The 21514-nt window shown below is 38.5% G+C and overlaps 1 protein-coding gene across 1 annotated transcript; it reads right to left on the bottom strand.

Moving 5' to 3' along the window:
* Nucleotides 1-18842: 18842 nt before the first annotated feature.
* On the bottom strand, nt 18843-20998 carry CLDN8 (claudin 8). The gene has a single exon (XM_008267177.5). The coding sequence runs from the start codon at nt 20752-20754 to the stop codon at nt 20077-20079; it is 678 nt and encodes a 225-aa protein (XP_008265399.1). The 5' UTR covers nt 20755-20998; the 3' UTR covers nt 18843-20076.
* Nucleotides 20999-21514: the final 516 nt, after the last annotated feature.

Raw genomic sequence — 21514 nt, 5'->3', positions numbered from 1 at the left:
TCTGTCAGTTTTGCCTTCAAAAAAATCCAGAATCAAATCACTCCTCACCATGTCCCCCACTATCAGGCTGACCCAAACCACCTTCATCTTTTGTCTACATTACCACGGTCTGGTTCCCCAGCTTCTGCCTTTATTCTTTACAATCTATTTTATATACAGAAACCAAGATGACTTTGAAATGAAGTCAGATCATGTCATTCCTCTCTTAAGCTTAGGAAAGCATCTTGCTTACTTAGAATAAAAGTCAAACCCTTTATGATGGTTTTCTACCTGTTTGAACTCCTATCTGGCCTCTTTTTCACTTACCTGTATCATTCACTCAAGCAAAGTTTAAATCCTGGCAGTTCAAACTGCATAACCAGTCATCCCCATCAAGGCTGCATTCTCTTCTAAGAAAATGCTTTTCTGTGGGTAGCCATGTGGCTCAAAATCTCACTTGCTTTAGGTCTTTGCTTAAAATTATTTGACTGCATAGCCTCCATAAACTCTACACAGTTATTCTTTGATTTTGAATCATTTTTTCTCAGTGCTATTTTTCTCATCTTGTCATAATATGCATGTTCAAATAATCAATGATGAGCCAAATGAAGACAGCAAAGGTATTTAATCATAAATTACCATAGCAGGTGATTCAGCCACTGTCACATGCATTTTGGTAGACTCCAAGGCAAATAGAGGAGTGGGAGAGCTTTATATTAGGAAAAACCAAAGACTTCAGACGTGTCCTGGCATGGGGAAATTGTAAGTGGCAGAACTGGTAACCGAGCAGGCATACCATACGATTGGTATGGTATTACCATACCAATACTTTTATTGATCTTATGTGAAAGTTGGAAGAAACATTTGGGAAGCTGTCAGTTATTGATAAAGTTTTGGCCATTTGGAGCCATTTGCTACAGAAGTTATTGTTTACTGTAGATTATACTAAAGATAGGGGTCTGCTTTTCTATAAATGTGACTTACAGCAGACTAGCTTTTTAAATTATTTATTTTAGATATGTTTTATCAAATTTTGACCTGCAGGTCATGGGCCAGCATATGTTCACCCCTTTAGATATTTATCATTTATCTCTCCCTATGTAAGCTTTAAAGCGAAGGCAGTGTCAACCGGTTTATTATGTTAGGGACAATGATTGACATTTATGTGTTTCCTTAACTGCAGTGTGTTGCATGTAATCTATACTCAATAAATGTTTGAATAAAATGGGGCAGAGGTGTTATCACCTACTTCATGAGTGATTAAATGAAAGGTGAGCCACATCAACTTCACTGAATTATTTTAAATAATTTGAGAAGCCAATATTCAGGAACTTTGTTCTTTATTTTGTGGTGTAAAGTATCTTTTGCCTTCAAATGACTTGTAAATGACCTGTAAAAGTATTCAGTCTTGTAGAGTTAAAAAAAAATCCATGTGGTACTATTCCACAGTAGCCTTAATAATTACAAATAGGGGCCATCATTGTAGTGCCAGCATCTCATATCAGAATGTTAGTTCAAGTAATACCTGCTCCGCTTCTGATTAAGCTTGGGATACAGCAGAGGATGGTCCAGGTACCTGGGACCCTGCCACATATGTGGGAGACCTGGATGAAGTTCCAGGCTCCTGGTTGCAGCTTCCCCTAGTACTGTCCATTGCAGTCATTTGGGGGAGTGAAACAGCAAAGGGAAGAGATCTTTATATGTCTCTCCCTCTCTCTGTGTCACTCTGCCTTTCAATAAATAAAATAAATCCATAATAATAACAATAATTAGAAATAGCTTTGCATTATTTCCTTGCAGTATGACTTACTTTTAAAAGTCAAAGTAATTGGAAAATGTAAATTAGAAGCCATGATAGCAAATTGTTGCAAATGCTTATGCTGTACTGTTTGGCATTCTGTGATATACACCGTTCATCTTAATGGTTTACCAAGGTTATTCTTGCTTGTTTCTTTCACAGAGCAAACTAGACTGCCCCCTGGTGTTCAGGTGATATCACCAGTCCCTCTTCAGAATAGGATGTCTTTCCATGAAATAACAATCAAGTCTCCTGTGTGCAAGGGAGTGAAAGGTACTGAGATTGTTTTATCTGAAACATACCAGTGCTGAGCTCATCAACTGCTTTATGATTAGCTTAATTCAGGCCACAGTTAATCTACTATTTCTTACCTGAACACAGAATTTCAGATGTTTCTCCTAAAACCTTATAGTATTTAATCAAAATATCTAAACATGTATGTGTAGCCTTTAAGTGGTCTACAGTATTCATTTATCTTTTAAGTAGTTTATTTATTTTGTCAGGAGCACTTATATTGCTTTAGGCCCTTGTTAAATATTCTTCAGGTATCTTTATATTGAATCTTCATAACTAACGTGTTTTTGTTATTATCTTGATTTTTCCAAATTAATGCTCTAAGAAGCTTAACAAATTTCCCTGGCTTTCACAACTAGTAAATGGCAAAAGTGGTCTTTACATGTATGTATATATTAATTAATTGTCCCGATAGCTTAACTAGTCTATTTGTTCTGATTCTTAAGTGTTTCGTTTTGATTAGTCCCAACTCTCGTCTTCATAAATAAAGCAATCTTGCCCCCACAGTAACATATATTGTCATTCCTTAGTTTCTAAGGAAGGCCATGTGGTCCTTTTACTTGCAACCAAAGTTCCAACACTGAGTGACATGTCTAGTTCTTGGCAAAATTAAGATACAGACCAATTATTCAGGCTCCAAGAATCCTACAATTTCAGTTATATCTGTTTTTAATCATCCATTGTCTTATTTGAGCTTTTCCTCAGATCCCCCAAGCTTAGTGCTCTTTTGACCATCATAGAATACAGCAAATATCTTCCTTAAATCTAAGGAAATAAAAGATATTTTAATTGTCAAAATTCTTGCAAGGTAGGCCAGGGCTTCTTAAAAGTAAAGCTGTAGAATTGTGTTTGCAATAGATGCTCATGAATTATTTCTTGAATCAATGAATCATGCATAAATGCAATCTATACAAAGTTTTCTGTAGAACTTCAGAAATTGTATGTGTGTGTGTGTGTGTGTATAGGATGAGATTTTATAACTTCCATCTATTTCAATAATAGTTCTGAAACCTAAAAAGAAATCCTTCTATTTGACTAACTGTTGTACAACTTAAGTTGCATTCCTTAATCTGACTCAACCATAACTCAGATTGTTATGATCAGCTGGAGAGTTGATTTTTTTTTTATTTTAGGGACCAACAGTTAATTTTACAGATTTCCTCATATAGAGATCATCTTGATGGTACCCTATAGATAACCATGGGAATGGTGCAGAGATCCCCATGCTGCCCTGTGAAGAGTAAGTGAGCCCTGGTGCTAAGATTCGTGCCAACCATCTGGAAATGTTTGCTGAATGACTAGATCATCTGAATTTTCAAAACTGATAATTTGTAGAGAAAAGAAATCTTAAGAGATTTATGTTAAGGTTAGGTGGACAATAAAGATGAGGATCTGTGAAATAGTAACAGTATTGGAATGACTAAACAGGTTAAAGTGGTTCATAGATGCCCAGAGAGAATCTTCCACCAGTGTTTGGGAAATGTGTCTCTCATAATTCTATCCTATTATGCAAAACTTTTGTTCTTCCTTTAAAAAGGAGGATGGTTATAGGGAGGATTCTCTTCCAGTTCAAATATAGAAAAACTCTGGAGACCATCACCATTAAACAAATAACCAGAACAAACATCATGACCATTTATTCTTTCTATTGCCAAATAATGCCCCAAACTAGTTGTAGGTGTTGCTGTAGAACCCTCAAACCTATATCCACTATGGCTGAAGAAAGTAGGTATTTATTGCAAAGCACAGAGCAAGGAGCCAGGCAACTATCGCTTAATTTATGGGTTCACTGAGGAATTAGGCATGAACGTTCTCATAGACTGCCACTGGGACTAGGAGGTGCGTGCTCAACTTGTATTGAAATTCCTGACTCATCAGTTGTGCTTGTGACATGAATTTGATTGGCTGGTAGTACTGGGTTCATTAGGGAATATTTGATGGCAAGGTCAGCTTCAGTTCATTGGGTGTTACGTATAAGCGGTGGTAACCTTCAGTGCTAGATCTGCAAGTTTGCTGCCTGGACCTGCAATTCCCCTAAACAGTATTCCCCTCCTGCCCCTGAAAATACTGTTAAATAGGGTTTTGTCTATTGGCAGAAGCAAATGACTTCCTGAGTCTGATGATTCAAACCTCATTGGGCCAGCAGTTTCACTCTCTCAATCCTGGGAATTCGTTTTGGTAAAGGACAGGCTGGGACACCTTGTTAAGGGAGACATATGATAGGGTATTGGTCTCATTTTCAAACCCAAAATGAAAGGATGCTGGATAACTGCATCACCCTTAGGGTCAGCTCCTATAAAACAACTTCAGTGGTTTCTGTATGAAGAAATTTGATCTTAACAAACAAAATCACACAAACTAATGAATAATAAAATATACATTCTGGATATGCTGCATTAAGGAACACAACCTGAGCTATCCAGATTTTGAGCAAACAAAGCCTTGGATTTTAACCTTTTACCTTTTAGAACTATTATAGAATCTAATAAAGTCATGAAGTTTGAACACCTACAAAATTAGTTCCCACTCTGCAGAAATAAATATCATCTCATATAGGAAATTTTAAAAATACTTTTCATTGGCAAATACCCATTTCTGTTCCATATTTTTCTCACTTGTACATGAAGTCCAATTTTTCTGAAAGTCTGCAACACATTAATGTGTTGAATGAAGCTGTTTCTGAGAATAGGTAGTAATTTTCACATCACAAGTTAAAACCTTTAATTTGTTCTCTAAGAAATGGTCTGGACAGGAAAGCAACAAAAGAAAAAGAAAAACAGGGAGATAGAGAATGTTTTGCTTTTTTTTTTTTTTTTTACTTAGGTTGGCTTTGCATTTGTTCCTAGAAGTGAATTTGTTTCAATATATACATTTATTTAAGCAGAAATAAATCATTTTTTCTATTTTTATTACATAACTTTGGATGCATATTTAAAGGACATTAGTTTGAAATGCTAAAGTATTAACATGCCAAGGATACAAAGTAGCCAGTGTTCCTGAGAAATGGAGTAGAAGCTAGTGTGTGAGCAACAGGAGGTGACAGGAAAGGCGTGAGCTTCAGAGTCAGTTGTATCTGCATTTGTGCACTGTTCATTGACTTGTGTTATGGGACATGATCTTTCTAAACACCATTTTCCTCACTTGAAAGTGTTCCTTTTCAATGTTTATGTAAGGTTTGAGGGTCCTTTTTAAAAACTCCATGCAGAGTTGATGCCTCAAAAACCAGTTAATTACCATTTTTTTTTGACAGGCAGAGTGGACAGTGAGAGAGAGAGACAGAGAGAAAGGTCTTCCTTTGCCGTTGGTTCACCCTCCAATGGCCGCCCCGGCGCACCGCGCTAATCCGAAGGCAGGAGCCAGGTGCTTCTCCTGGTCTCCCATGGGGTGCAGGGCCCAAGCACCTGGGCCATCCTCCACTGCATTCCCTGGCCACAGCAGAGAGCTGGCCTGGAAGAGGGGCAACCGGGACAGAATCTGGCGCCCTGACCGGGACTAGAACCCGGTGTGCCGGCGCTGCAAGGCGGAGGATTAGCCTAGTGAGCCGCGGCGCCAGCCTAATTGCCATTTTTAATACGTTCATATTTACTTTTTTGAATGCTGACTGAATTTAGGAAGAATGATCCTTCAAAAAAAATACAAATGGCAAATATTGCTTATTTCTTTGTGGTGCAGTTTTAAATGATTTTAACTTTTTGTGTATTATCTTTTTAATTTTAAAATGAAAATAGTACATGAACTTACACATAATGTGTACAGATCCACAGTTAGATAATAAAAAATAACCAATCAATAAATTGATTTTAATTGAAACAATAAAATAAAATTTAATGGATATAAATTTGGAAATATCCTCCACATACCTGAACATATACCTGAACACATACCTAAAGAGCAAAAAATCAGGAAAGGATTTTATGGTTACTAAAGATGCATACATCCTAAAGGTATAGATCACAGGTTACTCAACACAGAATTTTGTTCTGGGATAACCCAACACTTATTTTCAAACAGCACATGGTAGTTTCACAATCCTCTGCTATTAAGAAATTTGCTATTCCACATGTTAAAGGTCAATAATCCTGTACATCTAAGTTGTTAGACCAATTCCATTCTATTCATTGTGATTTAGAGGGATGTAATAGTAACCACAGAATTTCTGGGTGCAGTGAAAACATTACAGGACAAATTGATGCTTCTGGATAGTTCTTCAGCTAATCAGGTTCTCAGAAAGTTTACTGCTGAAAGACTATTGCTGGGGAGATCCAAGATGGCTGAGTCAGAAAAAGACCGGCTGATTTTGACCATGGGAACATACCAGAAACAAATGGAGGAAGTGAATTCCCAGGGGAAAGCTGGGGAGACATTTGCAGCGGAAATTCTACAGAAAGAAGAGAGAAGCCATGCAGCAGAGTAGACAGTGCAAACACATAGCCACAAGCATGCATATCACTGGTAACTCCTGCAGCCAGGGGCTAGAGGAGATGCCATCTTCTTGGGAAGAGATGAGAGGAGTCTGTGGCAGCTAGTGCTTCTAAGGACATTGCCTGAGGGAGAAGCTTATGGACCACACTGACTTTGAGAAATTGGAGGAAATATCTGCAAACTTATAAAGGATTAATAACCAGGATCCAAAAAAAGCTCAAGAAAATCAACAACAATAAAACATACAACCCAATTAGGAAATGGGCAAAGGATAATAACAGTCATTTTTCAAAAGATGAAATTCAAAAGGCCAGCAGATACATGCAAAAACCTCAGTTTTTGTTCTAGTACCATTGGTTGAACTCTATAATTAACACACAATTATTCTTAGGTGTTTAAATTTTAACTGAAAAGTGATCCCTGTTAGGAATTTGGAAAACATTATGCTGAGTGAAATAAGCCAACCCCAAAGGGACAAATACCATATGTTCTCCCTGATAGGTGACAACTAACTGAGCACCAAAAAGGAAACCTGTTAAAGTGAAATGAACACTATGAGAAACGGTGACTTGTTCAGCCCTCACCCTGACTGTTGATGAACAACTTAATATGTTATCCCTCTTAGTATTTTTTTTGTTTGTTCTACTTAATACTTTTGGTTGAATACTGTAATCAATACACAATTCTTCTTAAGTGCTGAAACTTAACTGAAAAGTGATCGCTGTTAAATGTAAGAGTGGGAATAAGAGAGGGAAGAGATGTGCAATTTGGGACATGCTCAAGCTGACTTACCTCAAACGGTAGAGTTAGAAACATACCAGGAACATACCAGGGGATTCCAATTCAATCCCATCAAAGTGGCATGTACCAATGCCATCTCACTAGCCCCAGTGATCAATTTCTGTTCACAATTGATCATAATGATAGGACTAAGAACCAAAGGGATCACATAAACAAGAATAGTGTCTGCAAATACTAACTGATAGAATTAAAAAGGGAGAGAATGATCCAACATGGGAAGTGGCATAAAATGGCAGATGTCCTAAACAGCACTCTGGCCTTAATTCTGGCCTCAGAATCAGCCCTTAAGGCACGCAGAACTGGCTGAAAATCCCATGAGAGTATTTCAGGCATGGAAAGCCAAGACACTCTGGGAAAAAAAAAAAAAAACACCTAAATGAAAGATCTCTGTGAGTGAGATCCCAGTAGAAAGAATGGGTCATCAAAGAAGGAGGTACCTTTCTCTGAAGGGAGGAGAGAACTTCCACTTTGACTATGACCTTGTCTAAATATGAACAGAGTAAGTGAACTCAGGGGGCTTCCATAGCCTTGGCAGCTCATGACAAGTGCCTAGGGTGATTACTGAGGCCATAAACAAGAGTGTCCATTTGTTAAGTCAACAACAGGAGTCACTGTGCACTTACTCCTCATGTAGGATCTCTGTCCTTAGTGTGCTGTACATTGTGATTTAATGCTATAACTAGTACTCAAACAGTATTTTTCACTTTATGTTTCTGTGTGGGAGCAAACTGTTGAAATCTTTACTTAATGTATGCTAAACTGATCTTCTGTATATAAAGAGAAATGAAAATGAATCTTGATGTTAATGGAAGGGGAGATGGAGTGGGAAAGGGAAGGGTTGCGGGTGGGAGGGACGTTATAGGGGGAAGCCATTGTAATCCATAAGCTGTATTTTGGACATTTATATTCATTAAATAAAAGAAAAAAAGAGAATTGAAAATGAATCTTGGTGTGAATGGAAGGGGAGAGGGAGTGGGAAAGGGGAGGGTTGCGGTGGGAGGGACATTATAGGGGGAAGCCATTGTAATCCATAAGCTGTATTTTGGACATTTATATTCATTAAATAAAAGTTAAAAATAAAAAAATAAAAAAGCTCAGTTTCAATATTTATCAGAGATATGCAAGTAAAAACCACAATGAGGTTTCACCTCACCCCAGTTAGAATGACTATCATCCAAATATCAAACAGCAATAAACACTGATGAGGATGTGAGGAAAAATGTACCTTCATCCACTGTTGTTTGGAATGTAAACTAGTACAACCATTATGGAAGACGATATGAGGATTCCTTAGAAATCTGAAAATAGATCTACAATATGACCAAGGAATCCCAGTCCTGGGAACTTAACTAAACAAAATGAAATCAGCCTATGAAAGAGTTATCTGTACCCCCTATGTTTATCGTAGGTCAATTCAGTTCAAAATAGCTATGATTTGGAATCAACCTATATGTCCAACTGCTGAAGACTGATAAAGAAAATGTGGTATATTTACACCATGGAGTACTACTCAGCTGTAAAAAATAATCAAATCCTGCATTTTACAACAAAATGAATGCAACTGGAAACCATTGTGCTTAGTGAAACAAGCCAGTCCCAAAAAGCAAATATTGTTTTCTCTGATGTGTGCTAGTTAATATAGAGCACAAAAAATGTATAGGAATGTGATAGAAATCTTGTGATATATATTTTAGCTCTTACTTATACTCTTGAAGAACTGTGGTCTTCCTACTTTTTACTGAATCTTATGGCTAGTGGTGAATTAATACTGTGATTATAGAGTGAATTGAAATTATGGTTTTGCAAAAATGTATGGGAAAAAGAAAGGAAGGAAGGAAGAAGATTGAGGGAGAGAGGCTGAGGGGAATAAATATCGTTTTCATATTAGAACTATACCTATGTAATACATGAAATCTGTTCTCTTTTTATTAATAAAATTTTAAAAAGAAAAATTAAAAAAGAACAAAGAAATATGAATGCCTATATGTTTTCTTTTTTAAAAAATGATTTATTTATTTGAAAGGCAGAGTTACAGAGAGGCAGAGGCAGAGAGAGAGAGAGAGGCCTTCCATCTGCTGGTTCACTCCTCAAATGGCCGTGATGGCCTGAGCTGGGTCAATCCAAAGCCAGGATCCAGGATCCAGGAGCTTCTTCCAGGTCTCCCATGTTGGTGCAGGGGCCCGAGGACTTGAGTCAATCCTCCACTGCTTTCCCAGGCCACATCAGAGCTGGATCAGAAGTGGTGCAGCAGGGACTCCAATTGGCACCTATATGGGATGCTGGCCCTGCAGGTGGTAGCTTTACCTGCTACACCACAGTGCATGCCCCTATATAATGTTTTCTATAAACATTTACTGCTTGTCATGTTTACCACTCAAGTGACCACATGTGAAAAATCTAGCAATCTCTACTTTTTAAATATATAAAGTATATATATGCAATATATATAAATCTCTAATTTATGAATTTGACTCTCATTGAAATGTTCTCCATATACATAAAAACAGAATCCAGGTACATGAGGAAGGGAAAAAATTGGGAAAGGCCGTAGCAGTTGCTAAGAGTGTCTGTATCCTAAAGCGTGCAGTACAGTAGACACAGCAGATGCCTATTTGTCTGAAGCCTTGGGGAATATAGGCAGATCTGTTCTTGGGTTAAATCTTCAAGTTTTTGTTGAAGCAAGGTATAAATGAGAGCAAATGACATAGAAAATTAACTTGGCATTAATGACCTATTTAGAACCATTTGCAAAAATAAAGTGGGATCCTTACCTTTTTTGATTTTATGTCCTCCATCTCTCCCCAAGGTGAGAATTTTGGAGATTTGTTAGATTCTGTGTGTCATCTAGTGTACCTACTAAATTTTTATTTTAGCAATGATGAAACTGACTCAGAAATTAGTTCCATATATGGCACAATGCTACATAGTTAATTGGGGACAGTGTTAAAAACTTGGTTTCCTGTATGGGGTTCCAATCTTCTTCAATCAGCACTGACTTTGGTAGGTTAGGGCAGTGGGAGAACTTTCTGAATAAATCTTAATTTCTAAAAGCCATTTCCAACTAAATACGGCCATCTGTGAGCTAAATGTCAGAAGACTGCTTTTATATCATAGCTGATTTTTAAATTTATAAGAAGACATGGGACCTACCATGTTTGCAAAAAAATAAATGTTATTTGATCTGGATTTCCTTTCTATTAAGCTAATATTTTCTTTGAAGGTATTTAAGCGCTCCTTCTACAGTTAGTGGGGAGGGGGGAGCAAACACACTGTGAAAGTATTTCCACTACAAAATTAATAGAATATGAATATAAAATATATTCAAGACAAGTATCTAAAGACTTGATGAAGCCATATGGGTGTCCATCAATTACTGACAATCTACTTTTAAAAGATACAGACATCAAACAAGCAGAATGAATAGCCCAGAAATGAGAGAGAGACATGTATGCATTTATTACTTAATAAATAATGCGTCAACAAACTACAGGGAATGCATAATTTAACAAATTGAGCTAAAAATTAGCTGCTTAGGAAATTAAAAGTTTATATTCACCTTTTACCATATTAAAACATTAAAATTTGGGGCTATTATTAACATACCACTTGGGACCATTCAATCCTGTATTAGAGTGTTTGGGTTTGAGTCCCAGTTCTGTTTCTGATTCCAGTTTCCTGCTAGTTTGTAAATGGGGAGGCAGCAAGTGGTGGCTCAAGTATTTGGAAGTATTTGGGTCCATGCATCCATACGGGAGACCTAGATTAAGTTTCAGGCTCCTGGTTTCATCCTGACTGGTTCTAGCTACTGAGGGAACTTAGGAAGTGAACCAGAGAATGGAGGACCTCTTCCTCCCCACCTCCCTTCTCCTCTCTCTTCCTCTCTCCCTCTCTCTCTATTTCTTTTGCTGTCTCTCTACTGTTCAAATAAATGGAAATCAACAAAAAAAATTTAAAAAGTGAATTCTATGATTTAAGGTGACAAGTTAAATGTTCAAAGTTACCGTCAAAGAGCAAAACAAAACAAAAAATCTACATACATCTTTGTGTTACTGTTAGGGCAATTATCGTAATACAACTTACATTTGCTGATTTGATCAGACAACTTTTTTTTTTCACTTAGATATTTACAAAATCATTTAGTTAAATTTAAATTGGGAAACCTTCATCAAACTATCTCTCTGTCTTTACTTAAAATTATTAATGTTGCTTGAGACAAAGTAAGCAGTAATTTTCCAATCACAAGTCTTTTTCAGCACAGATCTGGAAAATGGTCTCTGACTCTTTTGTTTTTGAAATAATTTGCCATTTTACCCTATTTTGTCATTTCTCACCTTCCCCCAAATTATTGTTTTCTTCAGAGTTTAATGCTTTTATTTATGTTCTCTCTCCTCAGCCTTGTTTTGATTTTCTTTTTTTAAAATTTATATAAGGTGAACAAATTTCATCTTTCATATATATAGATTTAAGAGCATAGTGATACTCCTACCCTACACTCCTTCCCTCAATGCTATCAAGTCACCTACCTACTGTCTGTATATACTCCTATGTTTAAAATATACTCATTTGTAAGTTTGTTGATTTTTCTTTATGAAATATTTACTCATTAAAAAATCAAGAGTATGGGGGGCTGGCGTCGTGGCTCACTTGGTTAATCCTCCGCCTGCAGTGTTGGAATCCCATATGGGCGCTGGGTTCTATTCCCGGTTTCTCCTCTTCCAGTCCAGCTCTCTGCTGTGGCCCGGGAAGGCATTGGAGGATGGGCCAAGTGCTTAGGCCCTGCACTGGCATGGGAGACCAGTGGGAGGTACCTGGCTCCTGGCTTCGGATCAGTGCAGCATGATGGCCATGGTGGCCATTTGGGGGTGAATCAGCGGAAGGAAGACCTTTCTCTCTATCTCTCTCTCACTAACTCTGCCTGTCAAATAAAAAAAAATCAAGAGTATGGAAAAATTTAAAAAGAAAAACAATCACATTTTTCTTACAAATTATATTGTGTGTGTATGTGCACACAAGAGAGTTAATAATGATTATGGTGATTGCGCAATTTTAAACTTTTTGTTAAAGATGTATTTTATTTTTATTTGAAAGACAGAGTTACAGAGAGAGGTAGAGAGAGAGAGAGAAGTCCTTCTGCTGGTTCACTCACCAGATGGCCATTCCAAAACTAGGAGCCAGGAGCTTCTTCTGGGTCTCCCACATGGGTGCAGGGGTCCAAGGACTAGGCCACAGCAGAGAGCTGGATCAAAAGAAGAGCAGCCAGTACTAGAACCAGCGCCCACATGGGATGCCGGTGCCTCAGGCCAGGGCTTTAACCCACTGTGCCACAGCGCTAGCCCCCATAAACTGTTTTTATTCTATCTTCATATATCAGAGACAATATTTATATCACTAACGATTCCTCAATAGCAAGCAAATATGAAAACGTATAGATTATTTATTTAGCCTTTCTCTCTATGAAACACCTAGATTTCTTCCAACTTTTTCATCATTGTAACTAGTGTTCAGATGAACATACATTTTCAAACATTGTGCACCCCTCTGATTATTACTAAGCAGACATTTGTAAGCCATATAAACTTTTCTCATCTGCCCTCTTAGTTATGGGGGCCTGTATTGGGAAAATATAACTCGAAACAAATCTCTCAACCCATAACCCTCCCCACCCCCACAAAAGCAGTAAAGAAAGAAACAAGTTTTGTTACTTAGTGAGCATGAAACTAATGTGATGCCCATGACAGGCAGTGTGTTATGAGATTGAAATGATAAGAAAGAAATCTAACACAAGCACATGTAATCTTTCCCACAGATGTTCTCAGCATAAACAAACTATCTCTCAAGCAAGAAGCCTTGATAGCACCATTTGTCACACATGGTCCATTCTCACTCTACCTGGTATTAGGAGTGACCAACTGTGTCAACTTACTGGTTTTTATCCGTTTATCCAATGAAAAAAGAGTTTTCCTTATCTTTATGACAGGAGGTAATTTTACAACTCTTTTCAAAGTAAATGCTCTAAGGAAAAGAAGAGGGAAATATTTCCTTTTATTTTCAACAGGGAGAATTCAATTCAGCCTCTTTTTAATTTGCTTTTGTTCTTTCACTTGATTTACTTTAATAGGAAACATGGTTTCCTTTAGCTCATTTAAAATACTAAACTCACATTTTAAATAGCTTACATGTCATGAAGTAAGCCTGTTTCTTTTTAATTTCCTTTTATTTATTCAAATCCTACTTTGGGCCTAGAATGTATCAAAGACAGCTTGACATTCTTTGCAGTCTTCCCACTGAAAAGTAGGGATCGTTTTCCTGTCTCCTTCACCCTTTGCTTGCTTTGATCAATTTCATATGGTAGATGAATGTCAGGTCTGCTAACAGGATTGGTGTATTTTCACTTGACTGCTCAGAAAACATGTGTGATGTTTGATTCCATTGTTTGAAACACAGGGTAGAGACCCTGTGATGTCATGGAGAGGTAGAGGGACCAACTGAAACCAGACTTTCACACACGATGCTCCAAGGTGCAGGGCAGTCACTAAAATTATTATTGATGCTTCAGACCCTTCTGGTGGCTCAAGTCTGTGCTACAGACCCAGCTGCCTGGATTTCTAGCCAGCAAAACTATGATACATAAGACAGTTATTGTTTTAAGATATGGAGTTTTGGAATGGTTCATCATTCAGCAAGTATTAATTAGAACAGAGCCTAGTACTGATTTTCTCTTTTTTATCTTCTTTTGGCCAAAATAAAAAAGCTCTAAACTGAGATTTGGCATTGGACTGTGAGCTTCATTTTTCTCAGGGGGTTTCTCAGCTTTCAGATTGGAGGACACTTTCATTTCTCAAGCAATTCTATTCTTTATCATCTAATAAAGTACAGTTCCTCCTTCAGACAGGATCTCCATATAACTTTGAAGAAATATTTCCTGGGGCCGGTGCTATGACGTAGTGGATAAAGCGCTGCCTGCAGTGCCATCTTCCAGATGGGCACTGGTTCAATTCCCAGCTGTTCCTCTTCTGATACAGCTCCTGCTAATGCACCTGTGAAAGCAGCAGAAAATAGCCCAAGAGCTTGTGCCCTTGCACCCATGTTGTAGACCCAGGAGAAGCTCCTGGCTTCTGGTCCTGGCTTTTAATCTGCCCAGCTCTGGCCTTTGTGGCCAATTAGAGAGTGAACCAGCAGATGGAAGATCTCTCTCTCTCTTTTTCTCTTCATCTCTTTCTCTCTGTCTCTCTCTGTAACTCCGCCTTTCAAATGAATCCTTTTGTAAAAGATTCATTTGAAAGGCGGAGTTACAGAGAGTCAGAGGAAGAGAAAAGAGGGAAAAAGAGGTCTTCCATTCGCTGGTTCATTCCACAATGACCAGAGCTATGTGGGAGCTATGTGGAAGCTTCTTCCCAGTCTACCACATGGAAGCAGGGGCCCAGGACTTGGGCCATCTTCTACTGCTTTCCCAGGCCATGGAAAAGAGCTAGATCAGAAGTGGAGCAGCTGGGACTTGAACTGGTGCCAATATAGGATGCTGGCACTGCAGACTGGGGCTTTAACCCACTGCAGTACAGCGCCAGTCACTCTGTAGATTTTCATTTCACTAGTGTATCATTAAGTAAAAGTGATGACATATTAGAACATAAACTAATTTGATGTTTTGGGAGACTTGCAATATAAAACTCAACTGAAAAAAATTTGTCATGAAGAAAATAGTTTGTTGAATATAGAAGGTACACTGAAAAAGTGCCCCAATAAATCTTTTTAAAAAAACAAATATTTGCCAATATTACTTCTTTAAAATACTGGGTGGATGATTCAGCGAAATAAGGAGTTAGGAAGGAAGAAACATTTATTTTAAGTGATGCTCAAACAGATGCTTTCTTTCATGATTGTCAATAAAAATAAACAAACAGAATTTGCAACCATGGACCTTCTTCCTTATCATGGCTCCCACCTCAGCTGCAAAACACAGAAAGCACCAAAAATATCAAGAACTACAGGCAACAAAGTTAGTGACGGTAGAAGCTGCAGGAGAAGAAGATGAGCACCAGGAGAAAACAAGCAAGAAAGAGGTGGGTGCCTGGATGGATTGTTTTTGTTTGTTTGTGTTTATGTTAACAAAGTTTACTCTTGCTTATAAAATAGAAAGGAAGAAACACAAATTATTTTTTAACCCGTTAGTGAGAAAGGTTGTTTAAACTCTTTCCTGAATCAGGAAAATGCACAATTCTAATGCTTTCTCCTTTCATAAAAGATTCTTTCCATTGTCAGTATTTTCATTGGCATGTTATTGGCACTTGAAAAAAAGTAAGGGAGAAGGGAACTCCTTGAGTTTATCAAATTATAATTAATATCCAATAAATTATAGTTCTTCCTTCAAGAGGATTTCCATACAGTTATGGAGCGAAGGCCACCCATATTTCTGTCCATAAAAATGAGAAAAAATAATCATAAATGATGATTTGAAAAATAGGGAGGAATCCCATCACAGCTTAGAATAATCATACAAACCAGGCTTCCATGCTTGAATGTATACGTGGGGTGATTGTCATACATGTGTCTCCCAGAAAGATAAGGCTGACCCTGAGGTTGGTCTGGTGCAGTGGGAGGTAAATGAAGATAAGTAGGCGGGGCTCAAGGGCCCTCACCAATGAAGCTCCACAGGGGCACTGCAGATGATCCAAGGCCTGCAGAAAGAAGTCTTGGATGAAGTCTGACGAGGCTAGAATATGGGCTCTGGGAAACCAGGGAGCCAAACTGGAATTTAAGAACTCAAATTAGACCATCAGACACTTACTTCTTATTTATTATTTATTTATTTTTGTTTTGCTTTATTTCTACCGTGCTCAAAATGTCAAACTTATCTGTAGGACTGGGATTCAGTGGTTCTGAACTGAGGATCAACTTTGACATTTTTGCTACAGTTTCCTGGAGGGGGATGTTGAGAATGGTTCCAGAGGATGGCAGTCTGAACCTTGCAAACCTTTCACCTGGTTCTGGTCCAGGGACTCTTTGGGTTTATTGCAATGGTCATGGCCCATCACTGTACCTCCTCTCCCTCCTTGCAGCAGCCTGTTGAGTGATTATTTTAGTGTTTTCTTAAGTCAGATATCAAGAGTGACATAGGAGCTGGGGTTCTGGCTCACTTGGCTAATCCTCTGCCTGTGGCGCTGGCACCCTGAGTTCTAGTCCCGGTTGGGGCACCAGGTACTAGTCCCAGTTGCTCCTCTTCCAGTCCAGCTCTCTGCTGTGGCCCGGGAGGACAGTACAGGATGACCCAAGTGCTTGGGTCCCTGGACCCGCATGGGAGACCGGGAGGAAGCACCCGGCTCCTGGCTTTGGATTTAGTGCCGGCTGTGACGGCCATTAGGGGAGGGAACCAATGGAAGGAAGACCTTTCTCTCTGTCTCTCTTTCACTGTCTGTAACTCTCTGTCTCTCTCTCACTGTCTAACTCCGCCTATCAAAAAAAAAAAAAAAAAAAAAAAAAGAGTGACATAGTTGCTGAATCCAGGGTTAGCCACAAAATGACTTTCATTTTCACTCACAAGTGAAGGTAATATTTTCTGGGAATAGATTTCTTGGGTTGCAGACTATCCTATCTCATGACTTTCATATTAATTCATTATCTTCTAGCTTCTACGTTTGTGGTTGAATAATGTGATGGAAATATGATTTTTTGTTATTATTACTTACCTACATTTTACTATTACTTACTCTGTTGTTTTTATTACTATTTTTGTGATAGCTGGTAGAAGCCTGCATACTTCCCTTTTGCACTTGGTAGAAGAATTTAATGAAAAGCTTTTTATAAATTTCCAAGGACCCTCAAAAAGCTGGTTTTATCTGCAACTTTGAGCCTTCTTTTCTTTTAAGTGATTGCCCCTGCTTTATCTGTTCCTTATCCCTATCTACAAATTTGCCTTCCAAGCTCTTGAGTTTGAGCTCTAAGTCCCTTATATTTTTCCCTATATATTATAATTTTCCTGTTTACTAAGCACTTTAAGTGCTTGGTCTTCCAAATACTAAATTTTTAATTCAACAGTGACCTCTAACTCTCAGCTTCCTGTAGACTTTTAAAATGTGAAAATCAAGTTATTTTAATTGCAAGGTGCTTTTTAATCCTGTAATTATATCTGCCCTAGGCTTTCATATATGATTGTCTACCTAGTTCAGGTTCTTCTCCCTTTTCCAAGATCCATTTCTTCAGAGGCCTCTAGTCACAGCATTCTGCGAGCCCTTCCTTCTTCTGGTTGTTAAGTCCCACGTGCTCTTTTTTATATGATTCTGGGATCCCGTCCTTGTAGAAGTCAAGTTATGACAATTAGCAATAGCCAGCACAGAAGTGCAAGAGCTGCTGCAATTGGCAGGATCTGATGACCTGAACGGAACCATAGAGAAACTTGCTACTGCGGCCCTGGGGAGCAACCTCTGGACTCCCAGACCTCCAGCTTCAGCCCCAGGTCAATGCCCTCTGAGGCCGAAGGATGAGGAGACACCCAGCCCATGCCTAAATCGCTCACATTTTTTCTGGCCTGGAGATTATCTCCCAAGACCATGCAGGCAGACAAATGCCTTCTTCCCTCTGTGACTGTGACGCAGGCAGGGTCTGGGTATCATTCTGGTTCTCGAAATCCCCGCCTCCCCCACAGAACTTCAGGCCTGGCTTTGGGCTATTCACCAGGACTCCTTGCTTCTCACAGCCTGCAGAGTTGAACAGGGTGTGGCCCTTTCCTTCTGGAATTCGGCAGAGACTGCAGCTTCTCCTAATGCCTCCATCTCTGCCTATTAACTTGGCCCCATTATGTGCCTGGGAAAGCAGCAGAAGATGGGCCAAGCCCTTGGGACCCTGCAGCCGTGTGGGAGACCTGGATGAAGCTCCTGGCTTTTCACTTTGGTCTGGCCCAACCCTGGCCATCGTGGCCATTTGGGGAGCTGATGGAAGCTCAGCCTCTCTCTCTCTCTTTCTCTCTCTCTCTCTGGCTTTTCTCTCTCTCTGCCTCTGCCTCTCCCTCTCTGTGGTCTGATTTTCAGATGAATAAATTAAATTTTAAAAATATATTATTCTAAGCAAAAAATTAATAGTCATTTGGCACATAAAGCAGTTAATTATCAAGAAGGTGGGACAGAATGGAGAAGGGAGTTAAAGCGTAGGAAAGACCAATCATGAGGTCACCTAGGTTTTAGAAGAAAGATGGCTGTGAACAGAGTCACAGAAAAGCCCAGGAGAAAAGACTGTAGTTGCACAGCCCTCAGGGGCCGTTTGTAATGATGATAGAGTGTAAACCAGGTGTAAGGTGTTCAGAGAGTCAGCTGTGGAAGCGATGTCTTTGGAGAATATTGTAGAAGGGATAGCACAGCTCTGGAATTATCACCTCTCTAAATGCAAGGCAATTGCTTTTTATGAGGTAATATAATACATGAACACATACACTAATATGTTGTATACTGAATTCTATATAACAACTTCGATTCTAGTCATATGCGCATGTATATTAAATAATATATGTACATTATTTTACTCTTTTATAAATTGATAACAGAAACAATAAATGAGAAGGTTTCAAATGATTATAAAAAGGCACAGTTTATAAAAACAAAAGACAAAGTACATAATATGCATAATTATGTAAGCTGGACAAAAATAGATATAAACTTTCAAATTGGATTTTCTGTTTCATCAAATTTGGAGGAAACACAAAGCTATAGTATTTCACAGTTTAGTAAACCTGAACAAAAATGAAACAAATAGGAAATTTATCTTCAGCAGAACTGAGGTGACAATTTTGAGATAAGTCCACTTAGGAGCAATGGAATGCTCAAAGTATAATTTTTTTTTGGATTTTTGGGGTGGAATTAAATGAAAACCAAAATATGTTATTTTTCTATGCTGTTATTTATATTGCTAAAAGCTTTAAGTCTGTACTCAATGATTGTTAAAATATTCTCATGCATACATGATTTTTTTTTTGTCAACCAGCATCCTTATCCAACTACAAGGACTTAAGAAGAAAATAATTTGCTTCCTTAGGATTGTTAATATTTTTTCATCACATTTTAATCATTCTTCTTAGTAGGTCCTGAAAAAGTAGGCTGAATACAAAGTTCCTTGCAGACCATCTGTGTTTTAACGATGTTAATTTAACACACAAGAAAATGAAGGCCTCTAGGGAAAAGATAAGGGAGTGAGGATTTCTAAACTTCTAGGCTGAAAAACAGAATATCAGAAGAACCATTTAATTTCCTTCAAACTGTTGATTACAATCTTCATTTTTAGTTTTCATTATAGACTTAATCTCTAAGTTATTGTTAAACAATTAATATTAACTTCTTCAAATCTCTGATTACCCTGAAAAGCAATAGTTGAGTCCTATTTATTCAGTACAATGGATCAGTATTTCATTTTAAATAAACCCATATAAGCCGGTCTCTATTTATGTGAGATACAAATGTCATGCTCAATCATGTACATAATTCTATGACACACAGAAATTATAGTTGTAAAATAATACAGTCTTTAACAATGTCATCTTGAAGTAACTGATAAAAGGAATAGATGCATGAACAATTTTGGCAAATTACTAGACTTCCTAAAACAATCAAAGCAGAATGTATAATATCTCATTCTGCTGAAATAGCTTATAGAATCATAAACAGCTGATGTGTAGTTCCTGTAATTAATGTTCAGCAGTCAACAACAGTAAATCAATGTTCCTTTGGGCTCCATAATTAGAAAATAGTGGGTATTGTAGTCATTTGCATGGCTTTATAGGTAAAGATAAAAAACATACGCAACTACACATACTGACTTTTGGAGTACACACTCGGTGACTTCTTTTCCATGTGATAACTCTTTTGGGTTGTGCGATGGGAAGGTATTGAGTATCTGTAGCTACTGCTCTTCTCAGTACAGCAGAAACCACAGCAGAACAGGGTCCCTGCAGCAATCAGCAGCAGCGAGGTGGTCCAGCCTATGTAGAGGGCTTCTCCAAGCTCGCGTTTCTGGGCAACATTCACTATTGGGTTGTAGAAATCCCTAATGATGGAATTAGCAACCCAGCTCACAGGGATGAGCACCAAGATGCCTGTGACGATGAAGATGATTCCAGCTGTGAGTAGGATGTGACCTTTCACCTTCTCATCGTCCCCAGTGCACCTAGTGCACTTCATGCCGACGATGGCTGTCATGAAAGCCAAGAAGGACAGCACAGAAGCAGCACACATGAGTCCTCTGGATGCCTGCAGGTCTGGAGAAAGAGCCAGCAGGGAATCATAGACTTTGCACTGCATCCTGATGTTAGCGTGCCTCATGCAATTCATCCACAGGCCCTCCCAGAGGTTTTCAAATATCACGATGTTGCTTTCGATGAAGGCAGACACTCTCCACTGAGGCATGATGGTGACAGCCAACGTGCCCACCATGCCAACACCGCCAAACATCAGTCCAGCAATTTGCAGAATATAGGTCGCCATTATCCTCCGGAATAGATTTTATTTGCCTGAACTGAACTAGTAACGCTGTTCCGAAGCAAGATTCTCTGTGCCTCAGGAGAGAAGAGTTTCCAATAATACTTAACTCAGAACCCAGGAGCTTTTCGAATAAGAGCTGCTTTGCTATTTCTAGTAGATTAAATCCAGTGCTGGCTGGCTGTGTTGTCCCCCGCCTCCTCTATTGACTAAGAGAGGAAAACTTACAAATCAGGTATGGCAACTTTCTCAGCCAATAAGACGGGGGGATGGTAACTCAGGTGTGTCTAAACCAACCAGAGATACTTGGAATGGCTGGACCTGCACATAAACATTCTTTGTAATTCTCTGCTTTCCGAGAAGACAGCAGTATGTTTACCTGCAGGCATAATTATGAATGTTTGCACAATCATCAAGAAATGAGCCAATCTCTTGCAATGTAAAAGGTGCATTTTATACAGGCAATTGTGTAAAAGCTGCTGTGGGCAAGGTATAAAATAAAATACCTGCTAAGAAATCTTCAAGGTCTGTCAAAATGCCAAAGTGAAAGGAGAGGAGGGCATTGATGGACTGCTCATACCTAGGAAAACCACATTCTTTGAATACATGTGATCCAAGTAGTTTTAATTTGCCTACAACTTCAAAGCAAGCCCTGGCAGGGTAAAATCAGGGAACATATCATGCTGAAAAACAAAATAAAGCTAAAGTCCTCCTCCTTGGCACCAAATGCATTGTTTTCATTAAAGCCAGAAAAACTACTTGTTGG

The sequence above is a fragment of the Oryctolagus cuniculus genome, chromosome 4, assembly GCF_051225735.1.
Source record: "Oryctolagus cuniculus isolate XC-2025 breed Fujian yellow rabbit chromosome 4, ASM5122573v1, whole genome shotgun sequence".
Classification (NCBI taxonomy): Eukaryota; Metazoa; Chordata; class Mammalia; order Lagomorpha; family Leporidae; genus Oryctolagus; species Oryctolagus cuniculus.
This window is presented reverse-complemented; position numbering and strand designations above follow the sequence as displayed.